General features: G+C 44.0%; 1 protein-coding gene across 1 annotated transcript in view; it reads right to left on the bottom strand.

Annotated features, from left to right (window-relative positions):
• The window catches only part of LOC142599144 (putative bromodomain-containing protein 10), a 68,589-nt gene extending 45,389 nt beyond the window's left edge, over positions 1-23,200 (bottom strand). Inside the window, 2 exon segments of the mRNA XM_075738841.1 lie at positions 19,139-19,339; positions 22,292-23,200. Of these exon segments, the coding sequence (XP_075594956.1) occupies positions 19,139-19,339; positions 22,292-22,872 (782 nt within the window). The 5' untranslated portion in view covers positions 22,873-23,200.
• Between the last annotated feature and the right edge of the window lie 298 nt (positions 23,201-23,498).

The raw sequence follows: 23,498 nt of genomic DNA, 5'->3' as shown, positions 1-23,498 counted from the left end.
AAATTGGGAAGCTGGAAGAGACCAGTGGGATACTTTTCCAAACAACTGGATGAGGTCAGTAAAGGTTGGCCCGCCTGCTTGCGAGCAGTAACGGCGACTGTAACCCTAATTGAGGAATCTCAAAAACTAACCCTGGGCCAACCAATTACTGTATTTGTACCTCATGCTATATCGTCTCTCCTTGAAAATAAGGGACACCACTGGATATCCCCGAGTAGGTTAGCTAAATGCCAAGCTGTGCTGTTAGAACAAGATGGTGTCATACTTTCTTTGACCTCCACCTGGAATCCTGCCACCTCACTCCCAATCTCTGAGTCTGATGAACTGCAACATGATTGTGTAACCACTATTGAACAGGTGTATTCCAGCAGGCCGGACCTACAAGATGAACCATGTTTGTAAGATCTGTAAATGTTTTTGATATATGTAAGTTGGGCTGCTGCGGTGTTTAGTCAATCTCCTAAGTATCGGAGGCCTGGCTGATCATCAAAGTGGCAGGACGGAGGGAGTCACTCCTTCAGTGGTTTGGGCTCGAACCTTGGGAGTATTTTAACGAAGGAGGGAACTGGATAAGGAGGGGAGAGGAGCGGATTTTATTAAGAAGAGCGTATTTAACACCAATTGGACAGATAGTAGCCCTAAATTGGGAACAACCTGTCCCAGATGATACCTTTTTTAAACCCCCATATTGATGGAGGGTGATTCCTTGTTTTGTGTGTGGGCTTACTAACAAATTATGTGAAAATTGGCATTCGGCCTGGGTCTTGTTAGAGTGTTCGTTTTGTAAGGAAAGGTGGTATTGTTTATCTGGAAGGCAGAAAGCTGAATGTCCTAAGTGCTTTCCCAAAATCCCCAGCTTTGTGATTGGGAAAGGACTTATCAAGAATCCAAAATAGGAAAGTTTGCGTGTAAAAAAAAAACAAAACAAAACAAAACAACAAAAGACCTAATCCCATAAATTTGGGGATGTCTGGGAAAAAGGATTGAAAGAGAACCATGGGGATTTGTAAGAGGAGGTTTGTGTGGAAATTAAAACTGATAGAGAAGGTATCTGGAAAGAGTTTGTGAAAAAGGAAAAAGAAATTATTAGGATGGGCAATACCCAGGGAGGCATTCTAAAAAAGAGTCCCCTAGGCTGTGTACTTGCTCACTGGAAGGAAATTGCTGGGACTGGAGGCACAGAGAGCAGGAAGACCCTTATTAAGTACTGTAATCAGTGGTGGCCGCTGTACAAACTGGAAGATGGAGCCAAATGGCCGTTGAATGGGTCAATTGATTATAACACTATCTTGCAATTAATGCTGTTTTTAAGAAGGGAAGGAAAATGGGATGAAGTATCATATGCAGATATGTTTTTCACCCTCCGAAATCATCCGGAGTGGCAAAGGGACTGTGGGATGGTGCCACCACAGGACCCTATGGTACTTGCCCTTGAAAGAGAGAGTAACAAGGAACTTAAAGGCAAGCTGAAGCTGGCATGTAGTATTGGACAAAGATGTACAAACGTAAACAAAAACCGCCAGGCACTAGAACAAGATCTAACCGATTTGTTTAAGCCTCCCCCTCGATCGCAGGAGCAGGATCTGGACTCGGACAGAACCTCCACTCCCCCGACTAGCCCTGTATCCTCCCGTACTAGGCGGAAGCCCGGCCTGACGGTCCTGCAGGCACCTCTCCGGGAAGCAGTAGGACCTGATGGTGGGACAATGCTGATCAAGGTACCTTTTTCCACAATCGATTTAGAGGCATGGAAAAGGGCTGCTAAGGATTACAGGAACGATCCGGTGAGTGTGACCAAACATTTTCAGTTTATCGTAAAGCAACACAACCCTGATTGGAATGACATACAATTATTGTTAGAATGTATGAGCGAGATGAAAAAACAATTGATTTTTAAAACTGCAGGGGATCTGGCTGAGGACCATTATAAAGTCTCAGGAGGAGACGTTAAAGAATACTTCCCCCTTCAGGACCCAAAGTGGGATGCAAATAGGTCCGCCCATATGGAGAAATTGCGGGCATATCAGGGATGGATTTCAAAAGGAATGGAAAGAGCCATTCCCCAGACCATAAATTGGTCAGCACTATATGCAATTAAGCAAGGGCCTTCCGAGTCACCATCCGAATTCCTGGATCGACTGAGGGACGTAATGCGCCGTAATACACCACTGGACCCTGGGTCAGAGGTAGGAATACAACAACTAGTTTCTTTATTTTTGGGCCAGTCTACAGGGTGTAACCGTAGGATAGGGGCCGTGAAATAGAAACTATAGAATCAGGTTGAGATAATTAGTTTGTAACCAAGGTAATAGGTAATGAAGCTAGCTAACCATGGCAAGTGGCAAGATGACCGTGTCAAGATACAATGCTGCTATGTTCCTTGTACAGTCCCTACCCAACCGGACAATAGGCCCGGGAATATCAATCTTATAAAGTAAGGACAGGTGCAGATGTACCTGCACAACAAGGGTACTGCGCATGCCTGCACGAAGGGGGTCATCCAGCGGACACGGGTGCAAGACCACTGACGACCACCAGAGACCCCTGAGGACCACCGACTCAAATCACTGAGCATGCGTGACGGGGAGGAGAATATGGAAATGAATTCTAAGAAATGATTATCATAGGACTGCCTTTTCTGAGAAAAATGATGAATATGTATGTTTTGATCCTACATAACCTGTGTGTTGGCGATCACCTGGCATGCACGTTGGGTGGAGCTATCCCCCGTGCATCCAGCGCTGCAATAAAGAATGCCTGCCTTTTAACACTACATTGGTGTTACGAGGTTTATTCCCGGATTTCGGTGACAGTTTCTGGCGACCCAGGTGGGACCCTGCTTCTGAACCTCGACGGATCCGTGGGATCGCAGGACCTCCAGCCGGCACCGGGGAATTCTCGGGGAGAACCTCCGATCCCCGGACCGAAGAGCTCTGAGCAAGACCCCTGGGAGAGGTAAAGGCATTCTTATTTGATTTGAATATTCAAGGAGCCCCGTGGACGGGAGGCCTGCTCGTAAGGCGCGGTGAAAACTGCGCAGAGTTGGGCTGGGGAGACGTCTCAGGTAAAAAGTCTCTGCTAGGCGAAAGCCTGTGGAGCAGGGCCCAGAGGGGAGGGGAAGCCTCCAAGGTTGAGATTTCTCTTACCACCGTGGTGGGACAGGCCCGCACCAAGAGAAATCCTTGAGGGAGTTCTAACACGGGTTAGGGCCCCTCTGACTAGTGCTTGTGATAGTGCACAATCACAACCACTGAGTCCTTGGGAGATGGGTACTTTTCCGAGTAAAAAATCAATCCCATGAAAAACACCACTGGGATGCATTCTGGAACACTGGAAGGATTTGGGAAATATTGATCCTCTGACTCGGAAACAGTTAATTGAATATTGTAATCACTGGTGGCCACTGTATACTTTAGAAAATGGGGAAAAGTGGCCGAAAAATGGGACGTTGCAGTATAATACAATTTTGCAACTAATGTTATTTTGTAAGAGGGAAGGTAAATGGAATGAAATGGCATATGTAGATTTGTTTTTCACACTGCGAAATCATCCGGAATGGCAAAGGCAATGTGAATTGGTTTCACCTAGTTCTGCGATAATGGCGTTAAAGGGGCAGGAACCTGATAAGAATTTGGAAAAGGTTGCTCAGTTTGTGATATTGGTAAACGGTGTTTTAAATGTGAATTTGAAGATGATGATGTTGAATTATTGGTTGCACCTCGCAGAAGGTTAGGAAATGATCGAGGGGATCAAAATCTGGGGGCCAATAATGCTTCCGTCCCTCCTGTGGAAGGGGAGGCGGAAGGATTCAGCCCAATTGCTGGGAGGACAAGGGGAAGAGGGGGAGGAGACGGATTAGCTCCCCTCCAGGCCCCTCTTCAACAGGCAGTTGGTAATGAGGGTCTGGTAATGGTAAAAGTTCCCTTCTCAATAACTGATTTAAGACCAGGGAAAGAAACTGCAGGCACTTATCGAGATGATCTTGAAAGAGTTGCCAATTTGAAACAATAATCAGAACCCAGAACCCTGATTGGGAGGATTTCAAAGTAATATTGAATACTTTGTTGGAAGACACTGAAAAGAAAATGGTACTAAATACGGCCAGAAAACAAGTGGAAGGAGCTCATGCTAATGGGATTATACAAGGGACAGTGGATCAGAATTTTCCATCCACAAATCCTGAGTGGGACCCTAATCAACTGGGACCCAGAGGGATGTTTAGATATCAGAAGTGGATTTTATTTGGTGTTAGACATGCAATGCCAAAAGCAATTAATTGGTCTAAATTATATGAAGTAAGAAAGACAAGAACTAAACGAATCCCCTTCAGCCTTTATGGAAAGACTGAAGGTGACTGCGAGAAAATATACTAATTTGGACCCAGAGAAAAAAAAAACCAAACCAAACAAACAAAACCACAAGCAAGCAAACAAAAAACACCACAGAAGAAGCTATACAATTGGCCTCTATATTTATGGGACAATCAGCCCTAGAAAAAACTCCAGAAACTGGAAGGGGCTGAGTCCAGAGACTTAGGTAAAATACTTGAAGTAGCCTGGACTGTGTATAACAACAGAGAAAAAGAAAAAGAAGTCAGACAAATGTAAAGGGATGGAAAATTCTGGCAATCTTGACCAAGAATAATAAACATGTAAAGCAAAACTCAGCTATAAATCAGCAGAGGTTGTTGGTGCGACGGGGCGAAAACAGAACTGGCCTTTCTTGAAACTGTTAAAATTTAAGCTGGGAAAACAGTAGGTAACACATCAATTTTTGTACATGCCTGAATGTCCGTTGCCTTTATTGGGACGAGATTTACTAAGCAAATTAGATGCACAAATAATTTTTAAAGATGGAGAAATCAGATTGCTAATACCAGAATCAAAGCCATAGAGGCGAGAGTGTTTATGTTACAGGATTCCTCCAAGGAGGAACAGATTTCAGAAGCGGTGGACAATGCAGTTACCCCCCTGGTATGGACAAGTTCCAGGACGATCCAAACTGGCAGAACCGGTAAAGGTGACTTTAAAACCTGGAGCCAAGCCGGTAAGACAAAAACAGTATCCTATTAAGTTGGAGGCTCAGAAGGGATTAGAGGAATTAATTACAAAATTTTTAGAATATGGGCTGTTAGTAGAATGTGAATCAGAATACAATACCCCTATATTGCCAGTAAGGAAATCAGGAGGTAAGGAATACCGATTAGTTCAGGACTTAAGGGCCATAAATCAGATAGATAGTTCAAGATATACACCCAGTAGTAGCCAATCCATATACCTTGCTGACATCCTTGAGGGAGGAGCATAAATGGTTTACTGTACTGGATTTAAAGGATGCCTTCTTTTGCATACCTCTGGATACGAAAAGTCAAGGCATATTTGCCTTTGAATGGGAAAGTCCTGCTACAGGACGAAAGACGCAACTAACGTGGACTGTACTTCCACAAGGATTTAAAAATAGCCCTACAATATTTGGAAACCAATTGGCAAAAGAGTTGGAAATGTGGAAGAAACAAAATCAAGGAGAAGGCATATTATTACAGTATGTGGATGACAACCTGATAGCAGCAGAAAGTAAGGAAACATGTTTTGAAATTACTGTCAGTTTATTGAATTTCCTGGGCCAAGGAGGATACAGAGTCTCCAGAAACAAGGCCCAGATAGGGAAAGAAGCAGTGATTTATTTGGGATTCGAGATATCTCAAGGACAGAGACAATTGGGAAATGAAAGAAAAGAAGCCATTTGTCAGATCCCCGAACCTAACAGCCCAAAGGAACTGAGAACCTTTTTGGGAATGATTGGGTGGTGTCGACTCTGGATTCTAAATTATGGACTGTATGCGAAATCCCTATATGAAGCCCTGAAGGAATCTAAAGATCAATACCTGACTTGGACACCTGAATGCCATAAATCATTTAAAGAACTCAAAAAGCCATTAATGATGGCCCCTGCATTGGGTTTACCTGATCTGACTAAACCTTTTGAGCTATTTGTACACGAAAGGCAACATCTGGCCCTTGGAGTGCTGGCGCAACAGCTGGGATCCTGGAAGCGACCAGTGGGGTACTTCTCCAAACAACTTGACACCGTGAGTAAAAGATGGCCGGGATGTTTGTGTGCCGTGGCAGCAATGGTGCTGCTGATTCAGGAAGCCTGAAAATTGACTATGGGCCAAAAGATAGTGGTATATGTACCGCATATGGTAATAACTGTCTTAGAACAAAAGGGGGGTCACTGGTTATCCCCTAGCAGAATGTTGAAATACCAGGTTGTCCTATTGGAACAAGATGATGTGGAATTAAAAACCACAGCAATTGTAAATCCAGCAATGTTCCTGTCAACAGAAAATCCTACCGAGAAATTGGAACATGATTGCCTGCTAACCATTGAACAAGTATATTCCAGCAGACCGGACCTGAAGGACGAACCCTTGAAGGATCCTGATCTGGAGCTGTTTGCGGATGGAAGCAGTTTCGTGCAAGAAGGAAAGCGAATGGCTGGGTATGCTGTTGTCACCATTGACAAGATATTGGAGTCAGGGACACTACCTGCAAATACATCAGCACAGAAAGCAGAATTGGTGGCGCTAAAGCAGGCTTTACGGATGGCAGAAGGGAAAAGGGTAAACATATGGACGGATTCCAAATATGCATTTGATGTGATCCACGCTCATGGAGCTCTCTGGAAAGAAAGAGGGCTGTTATCAGCCCAAGGATCACTAATAAGGCATAAGGAGGAAATTCTTCAGCTCCTACAAGATGTGCAAAAACCAAAGGAAGTGGCCGTAATGCATTGCAAAGCTCATCAATTTGGTCAGATGGCTGTCAATATAGGTAATCGGTTGGCGGATAAAGCTGCAAAAGAGGCTGCAGAACGAGGTATCCTTGCACTAGTACCAGTAAAACAGGTAAAGATTCCGAACGTAAGAGTAAGATACAGTAAATTAGACGAACAATTGGCAGAGCATTTAAAGGCATCCCAAAATGCAGAAGGATGGTGGGTAACACCAGAAAATCAGGTAATAGTAACTCCACAAATTATGTTGGAACTTGCAAAAGAGGAACATGAGCAGACACACTGGGGTGTAGATGCTATGGTTACAAGTTTAAGAACATCTGTAATATGTCTAGAATAGGAAAATATGAGTGGAAGTATTGAAAAGTTATTATTTCAAAACTTCCAAAGGGGGGAAATGTAACCGTAGGATAGGGGCCGTGAAATAGAAACTATAGAATCAGGTTGAGATAATTAGTTTGTAACCAAGGTAATAGGTAATGAAGCTAGCTAACCATGGCAAGTGGCAAGATGACCGTGTCAAGATACAATGCTGCTATGTTCCTTGTACAGTCCCTACCCAACCGGACAATAGGCCCGGGAATATCAATCTTATAAAGTAAGGACAGGTGCAGATGTACCTGCACAACAAGGGTACTGCGCATGCCTGCACGAAGGGGGTCATCCAGCGGACACGGGTGCAAGACCACTGACGACCACCAGAGACCCCTGAGGACCACCGACTCAAATCACTGAGCATGCATGACGGGGAGGAGAATATGGAAATGAATTCTAAGAAATGATTATCATAGGACTGCCTTTTCTGAGAAAAATGATGAATATGTATGTTTTGATCCTACATAACCTGTGTGTTGGCGATCACCTGGCATGCACGTTGGGTGGAGCTATCCCCCGTGCATCCAGCGCTGCAATAAAGAATGCCTGCCTTTTAACACTACATTGGTGTTACGAGGTTTATTCCCGGATTTCGGTGACAAGGGGATATTAGGCGAAAGCTTCAAAAGCTGCGTCCCACAGAGGGCAGGAACCTGGAAGTATTGTTGAATGAGGCATGGAGAGTGTTCAGCAATAGAGAGGAAGATTACAAACGGGGACAGAGAAGGGTGGTAGCGGTCGTCAAGGAAGAAGAGAGAAAACCCAGATGAGGACCGCCTCGATTAGACAGGGATCAATGTGCGTTATGCAAAAGATTTGGTCACTGGAAGAATGAGTGTCCAGAAAGGCAGGGAAATAAGGGGAAGGGACGAAGCAATCAGAAAAGAGGGATAGTGGCCCATATGAAGGAGGACTGACGGGGACCTGGGGAATCTACCCTAGCGGATCCACTGGTTATAATGAAGCTAGGGAAAGAACAAAAGAAGATAGAATTTCTGATCGACACAGGGGCGACGTATTCGGTTTTAAACCAAGCTTTGATGCCCCTGGGAAATGACTATATCATGGTAAAAGGGGCAACTGGCCAAAGTGAAAAGGCATATTTTTGTGAGCCTCTGAAATATAAACTGGGAAAACAGTGGGGCATTCACAGATTTCTGTATATGCCCAACTCCCCGAAGGCGCTTTTGGGAAGAGATTTATTGGAGCAATTGGGTGCAATAATTAAATTCAAAAAGGGAGAGATTACTCTGGAGGTAAATGATCAACAGTATATCCAAATAATGAGTTTATCACTAGCTAGTGTTCCCACAGAAGGAAAAATCGGGGAGGAGATCACCAACCAGGTATACCCCGGGGTATGGGCCACTGATGTACCTGGAAGAGCAAAGAATGCCCCACCTGTTGAGGTCAGGCTCAAAGAAGGAAGGCAGCTGGTAAGAATTAAACAATATCCTCTGAGGAAGGAGGACAAGGAAGGAATCCGGCCAGTGATAGAAAATTTTCTACAACTAGGATTACTAAAGGAATGTGAGTCCGACTTTAACACTCCCATATTACCTGTCCGTAAGCCCGACGGATCATACCGGGTAGTCCAGGACTTACGGGCTGTAAATAAGATAACTGAAGACCTCTACCTGGTAGTGGCGAATCCATACACCTTGCTGACTGTATTGACACCTGAACTAACCTGGTTTACCGTTTTAGACCTGAAGGATGCCTTCTTTTGCCTCCCTCTCCATAAAGCCAGCCAGAAAATATTTGCATTCGAATGGGAAAATCCTAAAAGCGGTCGTAAAACTCAGCTTACTTGGACGGTGTTACCACAAGGGTTCAAAAACAGCCCTACTATATTTGGTAATCAACTTGCAAAAGATCTTGAGTCTTGGGAAGCCCCGCCTGAGGAAGGGAAGCTGTTGCAATATGTGGATGACATCCTGATTGCCACCAAGACAAAGGACGCTTGTATGACCTGGACGGTGAGTCTGCTAAATTTTTTGGGGCTCCAGGGATACCGGGTATCCAAGAAAAAGGCCCAAGTAATGCAGTGCAAAGTGATTTATCTGGGCTATGAAATTAGTGCTGGACAAAGGACTTTGGGACAGGCCCGAAAAGAGACAATATGCCAAACCCCGAGACCACAAACAGTGAAAGAGTTACGAACTTTCCTGGGGATGACTGGGTGGTGCCGACTATGGATCTATAATTATGGACTGCTTGTTAAACCCCTGTACGCACTAACAACCACTGAGCAGAAACCCCTTAAATGGAGCAAAGAGACCATACAGGCCTTTGAGTTGCTAAAGAAGGCCCTGATGTCGGCCCCAGCCTTAGGACTCCCAGATGTGAGTAAACCATTTTTCCTTTTTTCCCCATGAGAAGCAGGGGATTGCCCTAGGAATATTAGCGCAAGATTTGGGCCCGTACCGACGAGCAGTTGCCTACTTTTCCAAACAATTGGATGCAACTGCAAAGGGCTGGCCTGGATGCTTGCGAGCGGTCGCGGCTGTAGTACTAAACATCCAGGAAGCCCAAAAATTCACCCTGGGCCAGAAAATGACTGTGTTGGTGTCCCATACAGTATCTGCAGTACTGGAAGCGAAAGGTGGACACTGGCTTTCCCCACAAAGATTCTTGAAATATCAGGCTATAATGGTAGAACAAGATGATGTGGAGATTGTAGTCACTAACATTGTCAATCCAGCCTCTTTCCTCAGTGGAAACACAGGAGAACCAGTGCATCATGACTGTCTGGAGACCATTGAGGCAACATATTCGAGCCGCTCGGACCTGAGAGACAGTCCTATGGAAAACACGGAAAACTGGTTCACGGATGGAAGCAGCTATGTCCTAAGCGGTAAAAGACATGCTGGATATGCCATTACCACCAGCCAGGAAGTAATAGAGTCAGGGCCTTTGCCCATGAATACCTCTGCACAGAAGGCAGAAATAATTGCTCTGACCCGCGCCTTGGAATTGGCCCGAGGCAAAGCTGTAAATATCTATACAGACTCAAAATATGCCTTTGGAGTCGTACATGCACAGGGAGCAATCTGGAAGGAGAGAGGATTATTGAACTCACAAGGCAAAAACATCAAGCATGCGGAGGAGATCCTGAAGCTGTTGGAGGCAGTCCAACTCCCTGAGAAAGTGGCAATCATGCACATTAAGGCGCACCAGAAAGTGAACTCAGAGTTGGGAAAGAGGAAATGAGCTGGTGGACAGAGAGGCAAAACAGGTAGCCAAAACAAAGGTAAAAACAGAAGGGGCTTTGGTCCCTGACAGGCGAATCTCCCTAGAAGGTAAGCCAGAATATACCAAGGAGGATCAGAAGCTTATCACAGATCTAGAAGGGTCATATAATAACGAGGGGTGGGCTCTCACCCCACAAGGGAAACTAATCATTCCCTCCTATCTAACATGGTCTCTGATAAGGGAAGAACATAGGAAGAGGCACTGGAGGGCAGAGGCCCTATATAAACACCTGATTAGAAAGATTGTAGCTAGGAATTTATACACCTCCGTGAGACAAGTGACTCAGCAGTGCGATCTTTGCCTCCAGACTAATCCCAAGAATACCCCCAAACCAGAAATAGGCCAAATTGGGAAAGGCAACGGGCCTGGGCAACAATGGCAGATTGATTTCTCAGAACTCCCAAGAAAAGGGGGGTATCGATATTTATTGGTATTAACTGATACCTTTTCAGGTTGGCCAGAGGCATTTCCTACCAGGACAGCCAAGGCTCGGGAGGTAACCAGAACATTAATACAAGAAATAATACCACGCTTTGGGGTTCCAGCAACCGTATCTTAAAACACGTGGTTGGGACTCGAAGCAGGGGTTTGGATGGACCTGTACATAACATAAAACCTGGAGATTATGTATATGTGAAGTCTCTTACAGAAAAGACCCTGGAACCACAATGGGAAGGACCGTTCCAGGTACTCCTCACATCCTTCACAGCAATAAAGATTAAGGAACAGAACGCCTGGATTCACCACTCCCCTGTGAAGAAGGCACCTAAATCTCCATGGAGAGTCACGCAAGTACAGCAAGGAAAGCTTACCTTGTCACGACACTGACTGTAAGCCTAATAGGGGGACTTGAGGCATGGGAGAATAATGCCTTTTTGCAGCTACATGACAAAATTGCTAATGCCATGAACTGGTCTGATTGCTGGATTTGCTCACGATTGCCCACAAACGTAGGACAGGGCCACCCGGTGGTCGCCACCAGTTTTCCCAACTCTTCGGAGATAGCCAAGGCCTTTAGTAATATATCCCTCACCGAATACACGGAGATACCAAAAAGGAATCTCGAGTGGCAGATAGATTTTAGCATACTCTGGAACGAGACCACGGAAGTACCTTGTGTCCAGAGGTGCTACCTGGAAAACACCACAAAGAGTACGGGAGGGAATAGCACAGATAAAAAATGTGGAAGTACAAGTTTTGTTGGGGCTTACCCTAATTGCACGAGTTATATCAAGTATGGAGGTGCAAATATGTGGAATAGCAACCAGACTCGAAGACACGTCAGCAGTACCCCCAAAGGCTGGCCCACCCCTGTGGGTCAGGGATGGTACTGGATCTGTGGGAAGTGGGGGTACAAAGTATTGCCCTTAGGGTGGAAAGGTCAATGCGCTACAGGGACTATAGTTCCTAACATTACTATTGTACAAAACTTAACTAGTTCAGGCACGCTCGGTTTATTACGAACTTATATGAAACCCGTGGCCCATCCAACCCGGGGAAAACGGAACCCTTTAGTAGAAAGACCAACCAGCTTTCATAGCTTTGCGAGGTGGTTTATCCCATGGTTGGGGGTTAGTGAATTAGAAAAGGCCTTAGTCAACATTTCGGCTACAATGGAAATTATTAATAATGCTACAGCTGATGCGCTCACGGCTCTACAAAAAGAAATCTCTTCTCTAGAACAGGTGACACTCCAAAACAGGCTGGGGCTGGATTTGCTTTTTGCTAAAGAAGGAGGTTTATGTACGGTTATTGGTGAACATTGCTGTACCTATGTCAACCAAGACAAAAGGATTGAAAAGGATTTATCTCAAATTTGGGAAAAAAACAAAATCTTGCATGAAGTGCCCCAAGATAACACATCTTGGGGGTTTAGTGACTTAGTGGAAAGATTAACATCCTGGTTACCGAATTTGACATGGTTGAAACAATTATTTGTTATGACAATTATGGCTATAATCCTGTTTATAGCTCTGTGTGTAGTAGTTCGATGTGCTTTAGGGTGTTGTCAAAACACGGGGAATTCTTACAGCGAATGGAAGAAATACCAACTAAGGCAAAGGTTAGAATCAAATAAGTATTTTGAGAAACTATTAGATAGTCATTGTATTAGCTGTAGTAAACGAATTTACTAACCTTTTTGAAAAGGGGGGATTGATAGAGGGAACTAACACTTAAGGGAAATGGCAGGACCATTAACTAGCTTAAGCCACATATCTAGTAATCTTAACCCTTACGTAAGATGTTTTAACAAGAACTAGCGTAAGGAAGGGTCAAGATGACCCTTCATTCTGCTTGCATTTTTGTAACCAATCACAAGATAAGGAGGTAGTAAATCAGAATGGAATGAACACGGAGGATTCTCTGCTAATTAGGAACCGGTCTGAGTAAGTTTTGTGGTGAAGGTGAAAAGTGCACAGTGAGGAAGACATACGGCCTTCATCCCTAAGACCCCGGCCCACGACCACCAAGAGGCACTGCGCGTGCGCAGCTGAGAGGAGTTAAAGGCAGAGACAATGGAAATGAACTCATTGTAATAAGACCGCCTTTCCACGGAAAGATCATGAATATGTATAGGCGCTTTTTGAATATGTAACATTTTGTTGTATAAAATTCAAAGGGAATTGCCGCAAGGTGCGCACGATTTTGGTGGGATGACCCCCTGTGCTGCCCAGCGCTGAATAAACATACCTACTTTACAACTTTCCCAGTTGTGGAGTCCGATTTTCCGCACATGACACTGATTCCAAATATGCCTTTGGAGTGGTGCATGCACATGGAGCAATTTGGAATGAGAGAGGATGATGTGGTTTAGCCCCAGCCGGCAGCTAAGTGCCACGCGCCACTTGCTCACCCCTCTCCCTGGCAGGATGGGGAGGAGAACAGAAAAACAATGGCAAAGCCTCGCGGGTTGGGATAAGGGCAGTTTACTGGGACAGCAAGGGAGAGGGAACACAATCAACAACAGTACTGATAACAGATATTAACAATGGGTGATAACAGAGAACGATTTACCGATCCAACGTCCGACCGGACACTCAGCCTGTCCCGGAGCCACGCTGAGCCCACCCCTGCCCGACTAGCCCCCTTTTATGGTGAGCATGATGTCACATGGTATGGAAGAGCCCCCGGCCAGCTTGGCTCACCTGTCCTGGCTCCTTGTGAAATTAACTCTATCCTTGCCAGAACCAGGACAGAGGACTATTAAACTCACAAGGAAATCCAATAAAATATGGGACAGAAATTATGAAACTCTTACAAGCAGTTCTTCAACCAAAAGAGGTTGCAATAATGCATTGTAAAGCTCACCAAAAGGGAAACAGTGAAGTTATAAAAGGAAATCAAAAAGCAGATTGGCTAGCTAAAGAAGCAGCCATGAGGGAGTCCAACTTAGAAGGAGCTTTAATTCCAGGATCTCATATAGAACTGTTACCACCAAAATATACTGAAAAGGAAAACCAGTTGGCAGAACAATTAGATTGCTCCAAAAATGGTCAAGGCTGGTGGGTGACGCCACTGAAACAATTATTGATTCCTGAAAAAATGATGGAAACTGTGCTTAAAAGACTGCACCAAGAAATGCATACAGGAGCAGATGCACTGGTATTAACTGCTAAAAGAAATGTTTTTGGGCCCAAAATGCAGAGTATAGCAGATACTGTAGTAAAGAAATGTACCATCTGTTGTGCTAATAACCCAGAAATCGGGAAGAAGATTATGGGAGGACTTGTGAAACAAAGAATAACTCCTGGGGAATAGTGGCAAATAGACTTTTCAGAATTACCTAGATGTAACCAGTATAAATATTTATTGGTATTAGTAGATACCTTCTCTGGCTGGCCAGAGGCTTTCCCTTGTTGTACCAACAAAGCTAGAGAGGTAATTAAAATCTTGTTAAAAGAAATTATACCCAGATTTGGTATTCCAGAGGGGATCTCCTCTGATCACGGACCTCATTTTATTGCAGAAATGGTACAGGAAATTTCCAAGTTTTTGCAGATTAAGTGGGAACTACACACCCCCTGGAGGCCTCAATCTAGTGGGAAAGTAGAAAGAATGAACCAGACTCTCAAAAGACAAGTATCTAAACTTTGTCAGGAAGCACACCTTAAGCGGACAGAAGCCTTACCCATAGCTGTTTTGCAAATCCGAATAACCCCTAGGGTCAAGGAAGGAGTAAGCCCCTTTGAAATCATCTACGGGAAAGCATATCCTACAAACCTTTTAAATGTCAAGGGAGACCAAATGCATATAAAAGGTCAGGCTGCAATTAAAGAATACTTGATTTCTCTCTCGCAGACTTTATCTTCACTGCACAGGTACCTAAATCAAAAGGTGTCTCTTCCCTTGGACACACCAGTTCACCCATTCCAACCAGGAAATGTTGTTTACATACGGACCTGGAAAGATGAACCACTAAAAGAGAAATGGAAAGGACCCTATACCGTGCTATTGAAGACTTACTCTGTGGTCAAAGTAGAGGGAATTAATTCCTGGATTCATTATACACAGGTAAAAAGAGTACCAAGGCCTGATGAAGACGAATGGACCTCCCCACCAACCAGAGAAGTTAAGCCTCGATGAACTGTACCTGAGAAACAGGACTTGCCTAAGTAGAGGTTAAGTGCCCACAAAGCCAATTGGTTTTGTATTTAGGATTAATAATGTAGTTATCTATTGTTTTGCTGTTTATGTATAGAACGAATTTTTTTTCCACAGGGATAATTATAGAACCTCCTCAGAAAGCATTGTTAATTTAACTCTGCTAAAATTGTAAATATTGTAATAGTATATTCAGTATTAGCAGTCTGTAATGGATAATTGTAGTTATAATGAAAAGAAATAGTGAGACATATGAGACCCATGAAAAGGGATCTCATAGTCTCAAAGGGGGAGGAAAAATGATATCCATAAAGTAGAAATTTCCACTTTACAGGGACAGAAATGTGTTTGGGTTGGTGTTTAGACACTGTTATAATTTAGGGTTAAATGCAGTACTTGCTTTGCTGATGACTATACCTTTGAAGAAGAGCCAAAGGACTGATAAAAAGCATGCTTTGCTAAAGAGTACCCTTGAAGGAGAGCTGAAAAACTGATAAAGAGGAAACATCCTGCCCCAGAAGGCGCTGAGAGCTGGGCAATTGCCAGAGAGGCCTGAAGTCAACAAGACAATTAGTGTAAATTTAAGCAGGTTTTTCTAATCCTGTAACAAGATAAATATGCGGTAGATTCTGTGTGGTGTGTGCTAGCTTTGTGGAATTACCACCTAGCACCCATCCCTGCGCAGACATGAAATAAATAAAATACCTCTGCTTTGTGTGTATATTGGCGTACTGCACACCGGTTAAACGATCCTACTTTTGGGACAACACCCTCACCTGGAACACTGTACTCAGTTCTGGTCGCCCTGTCTAAAAAAAAAAATAAAATGATAGAGCAAAAGTAGTGGGTATTCAGAGACATGTCAAGAATCCTGTAAAAACCTTCCACAGAGAGGCTGAGAAATCTGGGATTTCAGACAAAGCACTAATAAGAGGGAACATAATAGAAATATATAAAACGTTAAAAGATAGACAGGGCACTTCTACTTACTTTTTCATAGTATAGTGAAATTTAAAGACAACAAGTTTGGAAAGAAAAAAATGATTTTATTTTATATAATCACCTTTAGCTTAGTTACTAGTGAATTTATTAGCACACAAGATACGTGTCATGGTTGTGTTGGTTTTGGCTGGAATAAAGTTAATTTTCTTCACAGTAGATAGTATGAGGCTATGTTTTGGATTTACGTTGAAAACAGCGTTGATAATACAGAGATGTTTTCATTATTGTTGAGCAGTGCTTACACAGAGTCAAGGCCTTTTCTGCTGGGACACATCACCCCACCAGTGAGTATGCTGGGGGTGCCCAAGAACGTGGGAGGGGACACATCCGGGACAGCTGACCCCAACTGACCAAAGGGATATTCCATACCATATGATGTCATGCTCAGCATATAAGGGGCTGGGGCAAGAGGAGGGACATTCGGAGTGATGGTGTTTGTCTTCCCAAGTAACCGTTATGTGTGACAGAGCCCTGCTTTCCTGGAGATGGCTGAACACCTGCCTGCCGGCGGGAAGTAGTGAATGAATTGCTTGTTTTGCTTTGCTTGTGCGCGCAGCTTTTGCTTTACTTATTAAACTGTCATTATCTCAACCCATGAGTTTTCTCACTTTCACTCTTCTGATTCTCTCCCCCATCCCACTGTGGGGGGAGTGAGTGAGCAGCTGTGTGGTGCTTAGTTGCCAGCTGAGGTTAAACTGCTCTTAACCTGGCTGGCAGGTAAAACAACCACACAGCCATTTGCTCACTCCCCCCTACACCAGTGGGATGGGGGAAAGAATCGAAAAGGAAAAAGTAAGATTTGTGGGTTGAGATAAAGACAGTTTAGCAGGACAGAAAAGGAAGATTCATAATAATAATAATAAAAGAATATACAAAACAAGTGATGAACAGCACAATTTCTCACCACTCGAAGCCAATGCTCAGCTAGTTCCTGAGCTGCCCTGCCTCCCAGCCAACCCCCTGTTATATACAGAGCATGATGTCATATGGTATGGAATATCTGTGTCCCCTCCCAGCTTTTTGGGTGCCCCCTGCCTTCTCGTTGGCAGGCCAGTATGAGAAGCTGAAAAATCCTTGACTACTTGGCAACAACTAAAAACATCACTGTGTTATCAACATTATTCTCATCCTAAATCCAAAACACAGCACTATACCAGCTGCTAGGAAGAAAATTAACTCTATCCCTGCCGAAACCAGGACAGTATGTTAGGTAAGTTTCAAAGTGAATAATTGGACTTTTGCATGAATAATACAAATAAAATGTGGGTCAATAATAAGACTATCTAGTGTTACATTGCTAAGAGAGGTTTTACTTTATGTTTGGATGATGTACAAATATTTTTATCTCAGGGCACAAAGTAGACTCTAAATGATAGAATTAGGATAAAATTGTCTCTACAGGAAGATTTTTCCAGGATTATTTCAATATTCTTTTTTCCCTTTGAAGCTTCTAGTACTGACCATTGGAGAAAAAGATATGGGATATACAGATCACAGATGTGGCCTAGTACTGGAATTTACATGACGTTATTTTCAAACTGCTATGCCCAAATTCTTCCTCTTCACTACAGTTGTGGTGGATTTGCCCTGGCTAGCAGCGAATCTCCCACCCAGTCTCTTGCTCAATCTCCATCCTCCTCAGCAGGATAGAAGGAGAAAATAGGAAGAACAGGAGAGCAAGACTCATGGATCAAGATAAAGACAGGAAGATTGCTTACCAATTACTGTCACAGGCAAAACAGACTCAACTTGGGGAATATTAACTTAACTGATTGCCAATTAATATAATATAAATATTCAAGTACTGATTCAGATACTGGGAAACAACAACAAACTAAACCACCACAACAGAAAAAAGAAGCAAACATTTACACACTTCCCTCTCAGGCTCAACTTCACTCCAAGCACATCTCCCCCCCCACACACACCTTATTATCCATGCAGGTTACACTCAGTCCCTTCAGTGAGGCAACAAGTGGTGCAGGGCATGGTGGAAGGATGTAGAGGTTTCTCTCTGCTGCACCTTTCTTCTCACTCTTTCCCTCTGTTCCAGCATGGGTTCTCCATGGGCTGCAATTCCTTTGGGAATATCCATCTACTCCAGTGTGGGTTCTGAACAGGCTGCAGGGAATATCTGCTCTGCCATGGAGCACCTCCTCTGACTTTGGTATTCCCTCTGCTGTTTCTCACTTTATTTGTTCCCTCTTCCTCTGCCTGACGAGTGTTTTCTCCCCTTTCTTAAATATGTTTTCACAGAGGCACCACCAATTCCTCTGATTGGCTCAGCTTTGGCCTGAAATGAGTCTGTTGCCAAACTGACTGGAACAGGCTGTGTCCGGCACAGGGTAGCTCTTTAGCTCTTCTCGCAGAGGCCACCCTTGTAGCCCCCCTGCTACCAAAACCTTATCACATACACACAATACAATAGCGTTTCATTTTTTTCCCAAGAAAAAGATAAATCAAAAACTAATTACTTAATTTGTGGATGCACTGTATTGAAGTCCTGGGTTCATAAGTAAGCTCAGGACCAGGAACAACACTGTGAACTGGGGAGCCCAAACTGGACAAGAAAGATATTGATAAACTTGAGCAAGATCAGTGGAGAGGCACCCAGATGATCAAGGGGCTGGAGCACATGCCATATGAGGAGAGGCCTAGAGAAGAGTAGGCTTTAGGGGGACCTAACAGCAGCCTTTCAATATGTATGAGGAAACCATCAAGACAACAGAGCTAGGCTTTTCACAGTGATGCAGAGCAGCAGGACAAGAGACAACAGGCATAAGTTGAAACAAGAGAAGTTCGGATCGGATATATGGAGAAACTTTTTTACCATGAGAACAGTCAAGCATTGGTTGCCAAGAGAGGTTGTGCAGTGTCCATCCTTGGAGATTTTCAAGACCAGACTGGATAAAACCCTGCTGAGTAACTTGGTATGACCTCATAGCTGACCCTGCTTTAAGCAGGAGGTTGGACTAGAGACCTCCTGAAGTGCCTTTCAACCTGAATGATTCTGTGATAATTTTTATTCTCCTAAAGAAGGTGCTTTAGAGAAATATGAAGACAAGATTATTAAAAACAATTCCTCCTGCCCACTTTTTTTTCCTATTACCTCTTTTTCTCCTTTGGTCTCAGCTGTTCTTCCTGTCTCAGAACCTGAACCATTATGGACTCAAAGACACCTGTTGTCAAGCCTACTAAAGTACGAGGTATGGAATGACATCTTGTTGAAGTGCATGCCCTTCCCATATCATCTTCCAGCCCATAGCACCCTCTTGATGTTACAGCTATTGTTGTTTTTGCTCTCAAATGCCTAGAAGGAAAAGGAAGTCAATTCATGATTACAGTGTTCCTGACAAGCAGCAGTTTGACACCTATGCTTCCAAACACAGAATAATCACATTAACAATAATTGTTTTTTTCTGAGCAGAAGTGCCATGATAAGAATTGCCAATTTTTTTCAGCTCTAAAATACAGGTTCCCTTACAAAAGAAATCATAGAATGGTTTGGGTTGGAAGGGACCTCAAAGATCATCTAGTTCCAACCCCGCTGCCATGGGCAGGGACACCCTCCACTAGACCATGTTGCCCAAAGCCTCGTCCAACCTGGCCTTGAACACTTCCAGGGATGGGGCCTCCACAACCTCTCTGGGCAACCTGTTCCAGTGTCTCACCACACTCACTACCACCCCCTTTCTTGTCATTTGACATATACACAGATATCATTCCCTTAGTCTATGGTCCACCCCTCTAAAATGTCCACAAAATGTCCTTTGGGTTCATTTAGTCTATGACTTGGACTTCATCTGTTGTGATGGTCATTTAGGACAGGAGAGATGGTGTGTTGTGTTGGATTTTTGGGCACCAAAACCAGCTCAGGTTGGATCACTGCTGCACTTGCCTGGATCCTTATGAGGTTCATCCTCCATTGGTTCAGGTGACTCTTGCTGTAGTACTTCTGACATACAGCTATGGCAGCATACAACTCAAATCATGGCTTATTGTTAAATCTCCTTGAAGAAGGCGTTGCAATTCCACATTCTTCCACATTACCCACCAAGTACACCTAGGTCCCTGAGCAAAAGCAATCCCACAAATGGATGGGATCTTATCTCCTTCCACAGTATGTAGGGATCTCATTTGGGCAGAGTCAGGTTAAGTAGCAGATCCTCTAGTATTAACCAGCCAAGTGGCTTCTGCTAAATTTGCATACCAGTGCCTGAATGTCCCAGCACCCATTGCTCTCAGTATAGATTTTAACAGTCCATTGTCTTGTTCAATCTTTCCAGAGGCTGGTTCGTGATAGGGAATGTGATACACCAAATCAATGACATGTTCCTTGGCCCAGGTGTCTATGTGGTTGTTTCAGAAATGGTTCCTGTTGTCTGATCCAATTCTTTCTGGCATGCTGTGTCACCTCAAAGCTTAGTCAGTTAATTAGTAGGGAGATAAGGTCCCTGTAGCACACATAAGGAACTGGCTGGGAAAGACAGTCTAGGTTACTCCTTCCTTGGGACAAGACAAACCCATTTGTGGAAAGAAGAACTGAAGAATCCAGGATTTGTAATAAAAGCTTCTAAATAAACCAGGAAAAAAAAAGAAATTCTTAAAAAGACTTGCCTCTCCATGTGCTACCTTATATTAAATGGATTCTTATCTCAAATATTCAATTAGACATTTCTTCACCATCACTTTATGATAAGAGTTTGGTCATCATAAAAACAGCTGAGTGTTGATGGCCATCAACTATCAGGTGATCACAGGTAACATTGATACTATTACAAACAACTACAGTTACTGTTAACCTTAGTAAGGGCAATCATCTGCCTAGAAAATTGGAAAAAAATAAAATACAACTCATTTGCCATCATGCCAGTATAAAGTAATTGTGGAGATACTTTGCAGGAGTGGACAGAACCCTCCTTCCTGATGTAGATCACATCAAGGTCAAAGAGTCCAAACTTGTAGATAGGGTGAAGTTAACAACATTTAAGAGACAGTAGGGATGCCTCAGCATACAATGGCCAGGGAAAGGGCTTTAGTCTTCATCTTTTGCTACCCCACCACAGCTCTAACAGAGCTCCAATACTAGTCATGTTTCCCTGTATTGCAACAGATAAGATGAGGGATAACAAGGGTTTCCTTACCTTGTATATCCATGCCTGACTTGAGTCAAATCTAACTTGGTTAGCCATTTATGTCAGCAATTACTCCTTTAAGTCAGTAGTTCCCAATCTTTTTTAAAACCAAACTTCACTTGAGACCACTGGCAATGTTCGTGCCCCATAGGGTTCAGCTCTTTCCCCTCTACCCCAAACTTGTTGCTATGCAAAAAACAGTTTCAAAAGGTGCAGTGTTGATGCACCAAGCCAGAATGCATCTACTACAGCTTATTCAACTGGGTTCCACACCTCACTTCTTAAGCATTCCCACTAGATGAGCAAGGACCATCTCATTAGCTGGCAGCACTGCTCTGTGTCACTAACAAGTTTGAGAACAGTGGATATATTTAACTTCACGTATTTATTAACACCTACCCCTCCTTCCCCCCTACAACTTGCAGCTTTGATATACAAGATACCAAGCTCTTTCCACAGAAGGCTGATAGACCTTTCAGGGTAAGCAGCACCTCACAATTTTCTAATAAGAAAACTCATACCTGAGTTGTGACTCAAGTTGGGCCTTTCACATTATATCTGAAAGTTTTCCATTCTCCAGTTCTTGGCCAAAGAAAAAAATTGTTACCAGGGACTTGTATTTACCCATACTATAGTTTTCATTTTGACTTTTGAGATTATAATGAGCATGGGCCAAGGGCCATCTTCCCTTTTTATATCATCATCAAGTACTGTGCTGACATTTAATAGCAATATCAAACAAGGCAGTTTGGGCTCCATATTTAATTTAAACTATGGATAAGGTGGATATCACTGTAACATAACACTGTACAAATCATATGAGATATCATTTACTTTTAACAGATAAGGTTGTCAATTTAAAAGAGACATTCTATAGAATTTGGGCAGATTTATTGACTTTTACACCAACAAAAAATAAGGGAAACAGTTAAATTTATCATTACATCCAAACAAGTGCTCCTATATGTCATGGGAGGCCTCTGTCAGAAGCAAAATCTCTAGTCAGGAACTGATAAGCCTTTTTTCATTTTGGTATTTAGTATTCAGGTCAAATACACACTCCCAACTCTGGTTTAAATAAATAGCAGCTTCCAGAGCCTCTGAACACAATCCTTTGTTACACCTACCGGGACAGCAGTGCCAGCTTCTGTTCCAGCATCACCTCTAGCTTCTGGGCCTGCTTGGACAGCCAGTGATCCACACCATGAAGCCGGTAACACATCTCCAGCATCAGACGGAAGTCAGCCACAAAATCCGTTATCCCTGTATACTGCCCACTGGAAAATTTCTCTTCCATCTTCAATAGCCACATTCCAGCTGATGACTGCTGAAAGGAGTGACTGCTGCCATAACCTGACTGGGATGCACCTTCTCCTTCATCCCTGATGGATGCCTCATCTGTGAGCGGCTTCAGGAAAGGTGCTGTCAGTGGATGCTGCTTCTCCAGAAGAAACTCACACAGTATGCGGTACCCTTGCTGCAACTCCGGGCTTAGATTCTGTTCCCAGGGACAGCTGCTGTTCTTGCCTCCCACATCATCATCATTATCCTCATCCTGCTGAATATCCTCCTCCCTCTCTGGAGGGCCGCTAGCTAGGGCTGGATCCTTTGAAACCGGTCTGTCTGGAGCAATGGGCGGCAGCTTTCCCACAGCCCCCATGGGCTGTGCCAGGTCCGTTTCTCTCATCCCGGGTACGCATGCACACATACTGTACCGTTCCTGAAGGGGGCACTCAGCCCAGGAATTAAGCTCTTCAGCATGGGCTGAAGACCTCTGTACGCCCCCCCAAGCCAGGGAACAGAGATCGAGTTCACCTATGTACACAAGTCAGTCTCTCAGCACGCTCCCTCCGACGTCCTCACCCCTACCCTAAAGTGGGAAGAAGAATATGCGCCAGTACAAGCTTCCTCACCGGGCTCTGTCCTGGTCCGAGTCAGCCACATAAAATGGGCTCGACTGAACCTGCACACAGCTCTGCCTGCACACCTCCTTCCATTGGCACTGAGTGAAGGCTACTGCTTCTTCTGTGCCTACTCCGGAAGTAGCTCCCTGTCCCTTGTCCTCAGGTACCGCCCTTTTCACGGGGCATTCAAACGTCATCCCCCCACCCCTCCCTTCTCAGGAGAGGGACGAAAAAAGCACCGGCTGGCGTTCAGTCTAGCTCCTCTGACTTCTCCCGCTACCTGCAGCAGGCAAGAGGACCCCGCCAGCTGCTTCCTGCCATCCAGAAACTGCTCCTGCTTGCGTGGGTCATCCCTTCGGCATGATGCATCCACTGCCCTTGCTGATTTCTCACCCCACAAAAGCCTTCTTCAATCATCTACCTCAGAAAG

Source organism: Balearica regulorum, chromosome W (assembly GCF_011004875.1).
Source record: "Balearica regulorum gibbericeps isolate bBalReg1 chromosome W, bBalReg1.pri, whole genome shotgun sequence".
Classification (NCBI taxonomy): domain Eukaryota; kingdom Metazoa; phylum Chordata; class Aves; order Gruiformes; family Gruidae; genus Balearica; species Balearica regulorum.
The sequence above is the reverse complement of the archived record's forward strand: the minus strand, read 5'-3'. Positions and strand labels throughout refer to the sequence as shown.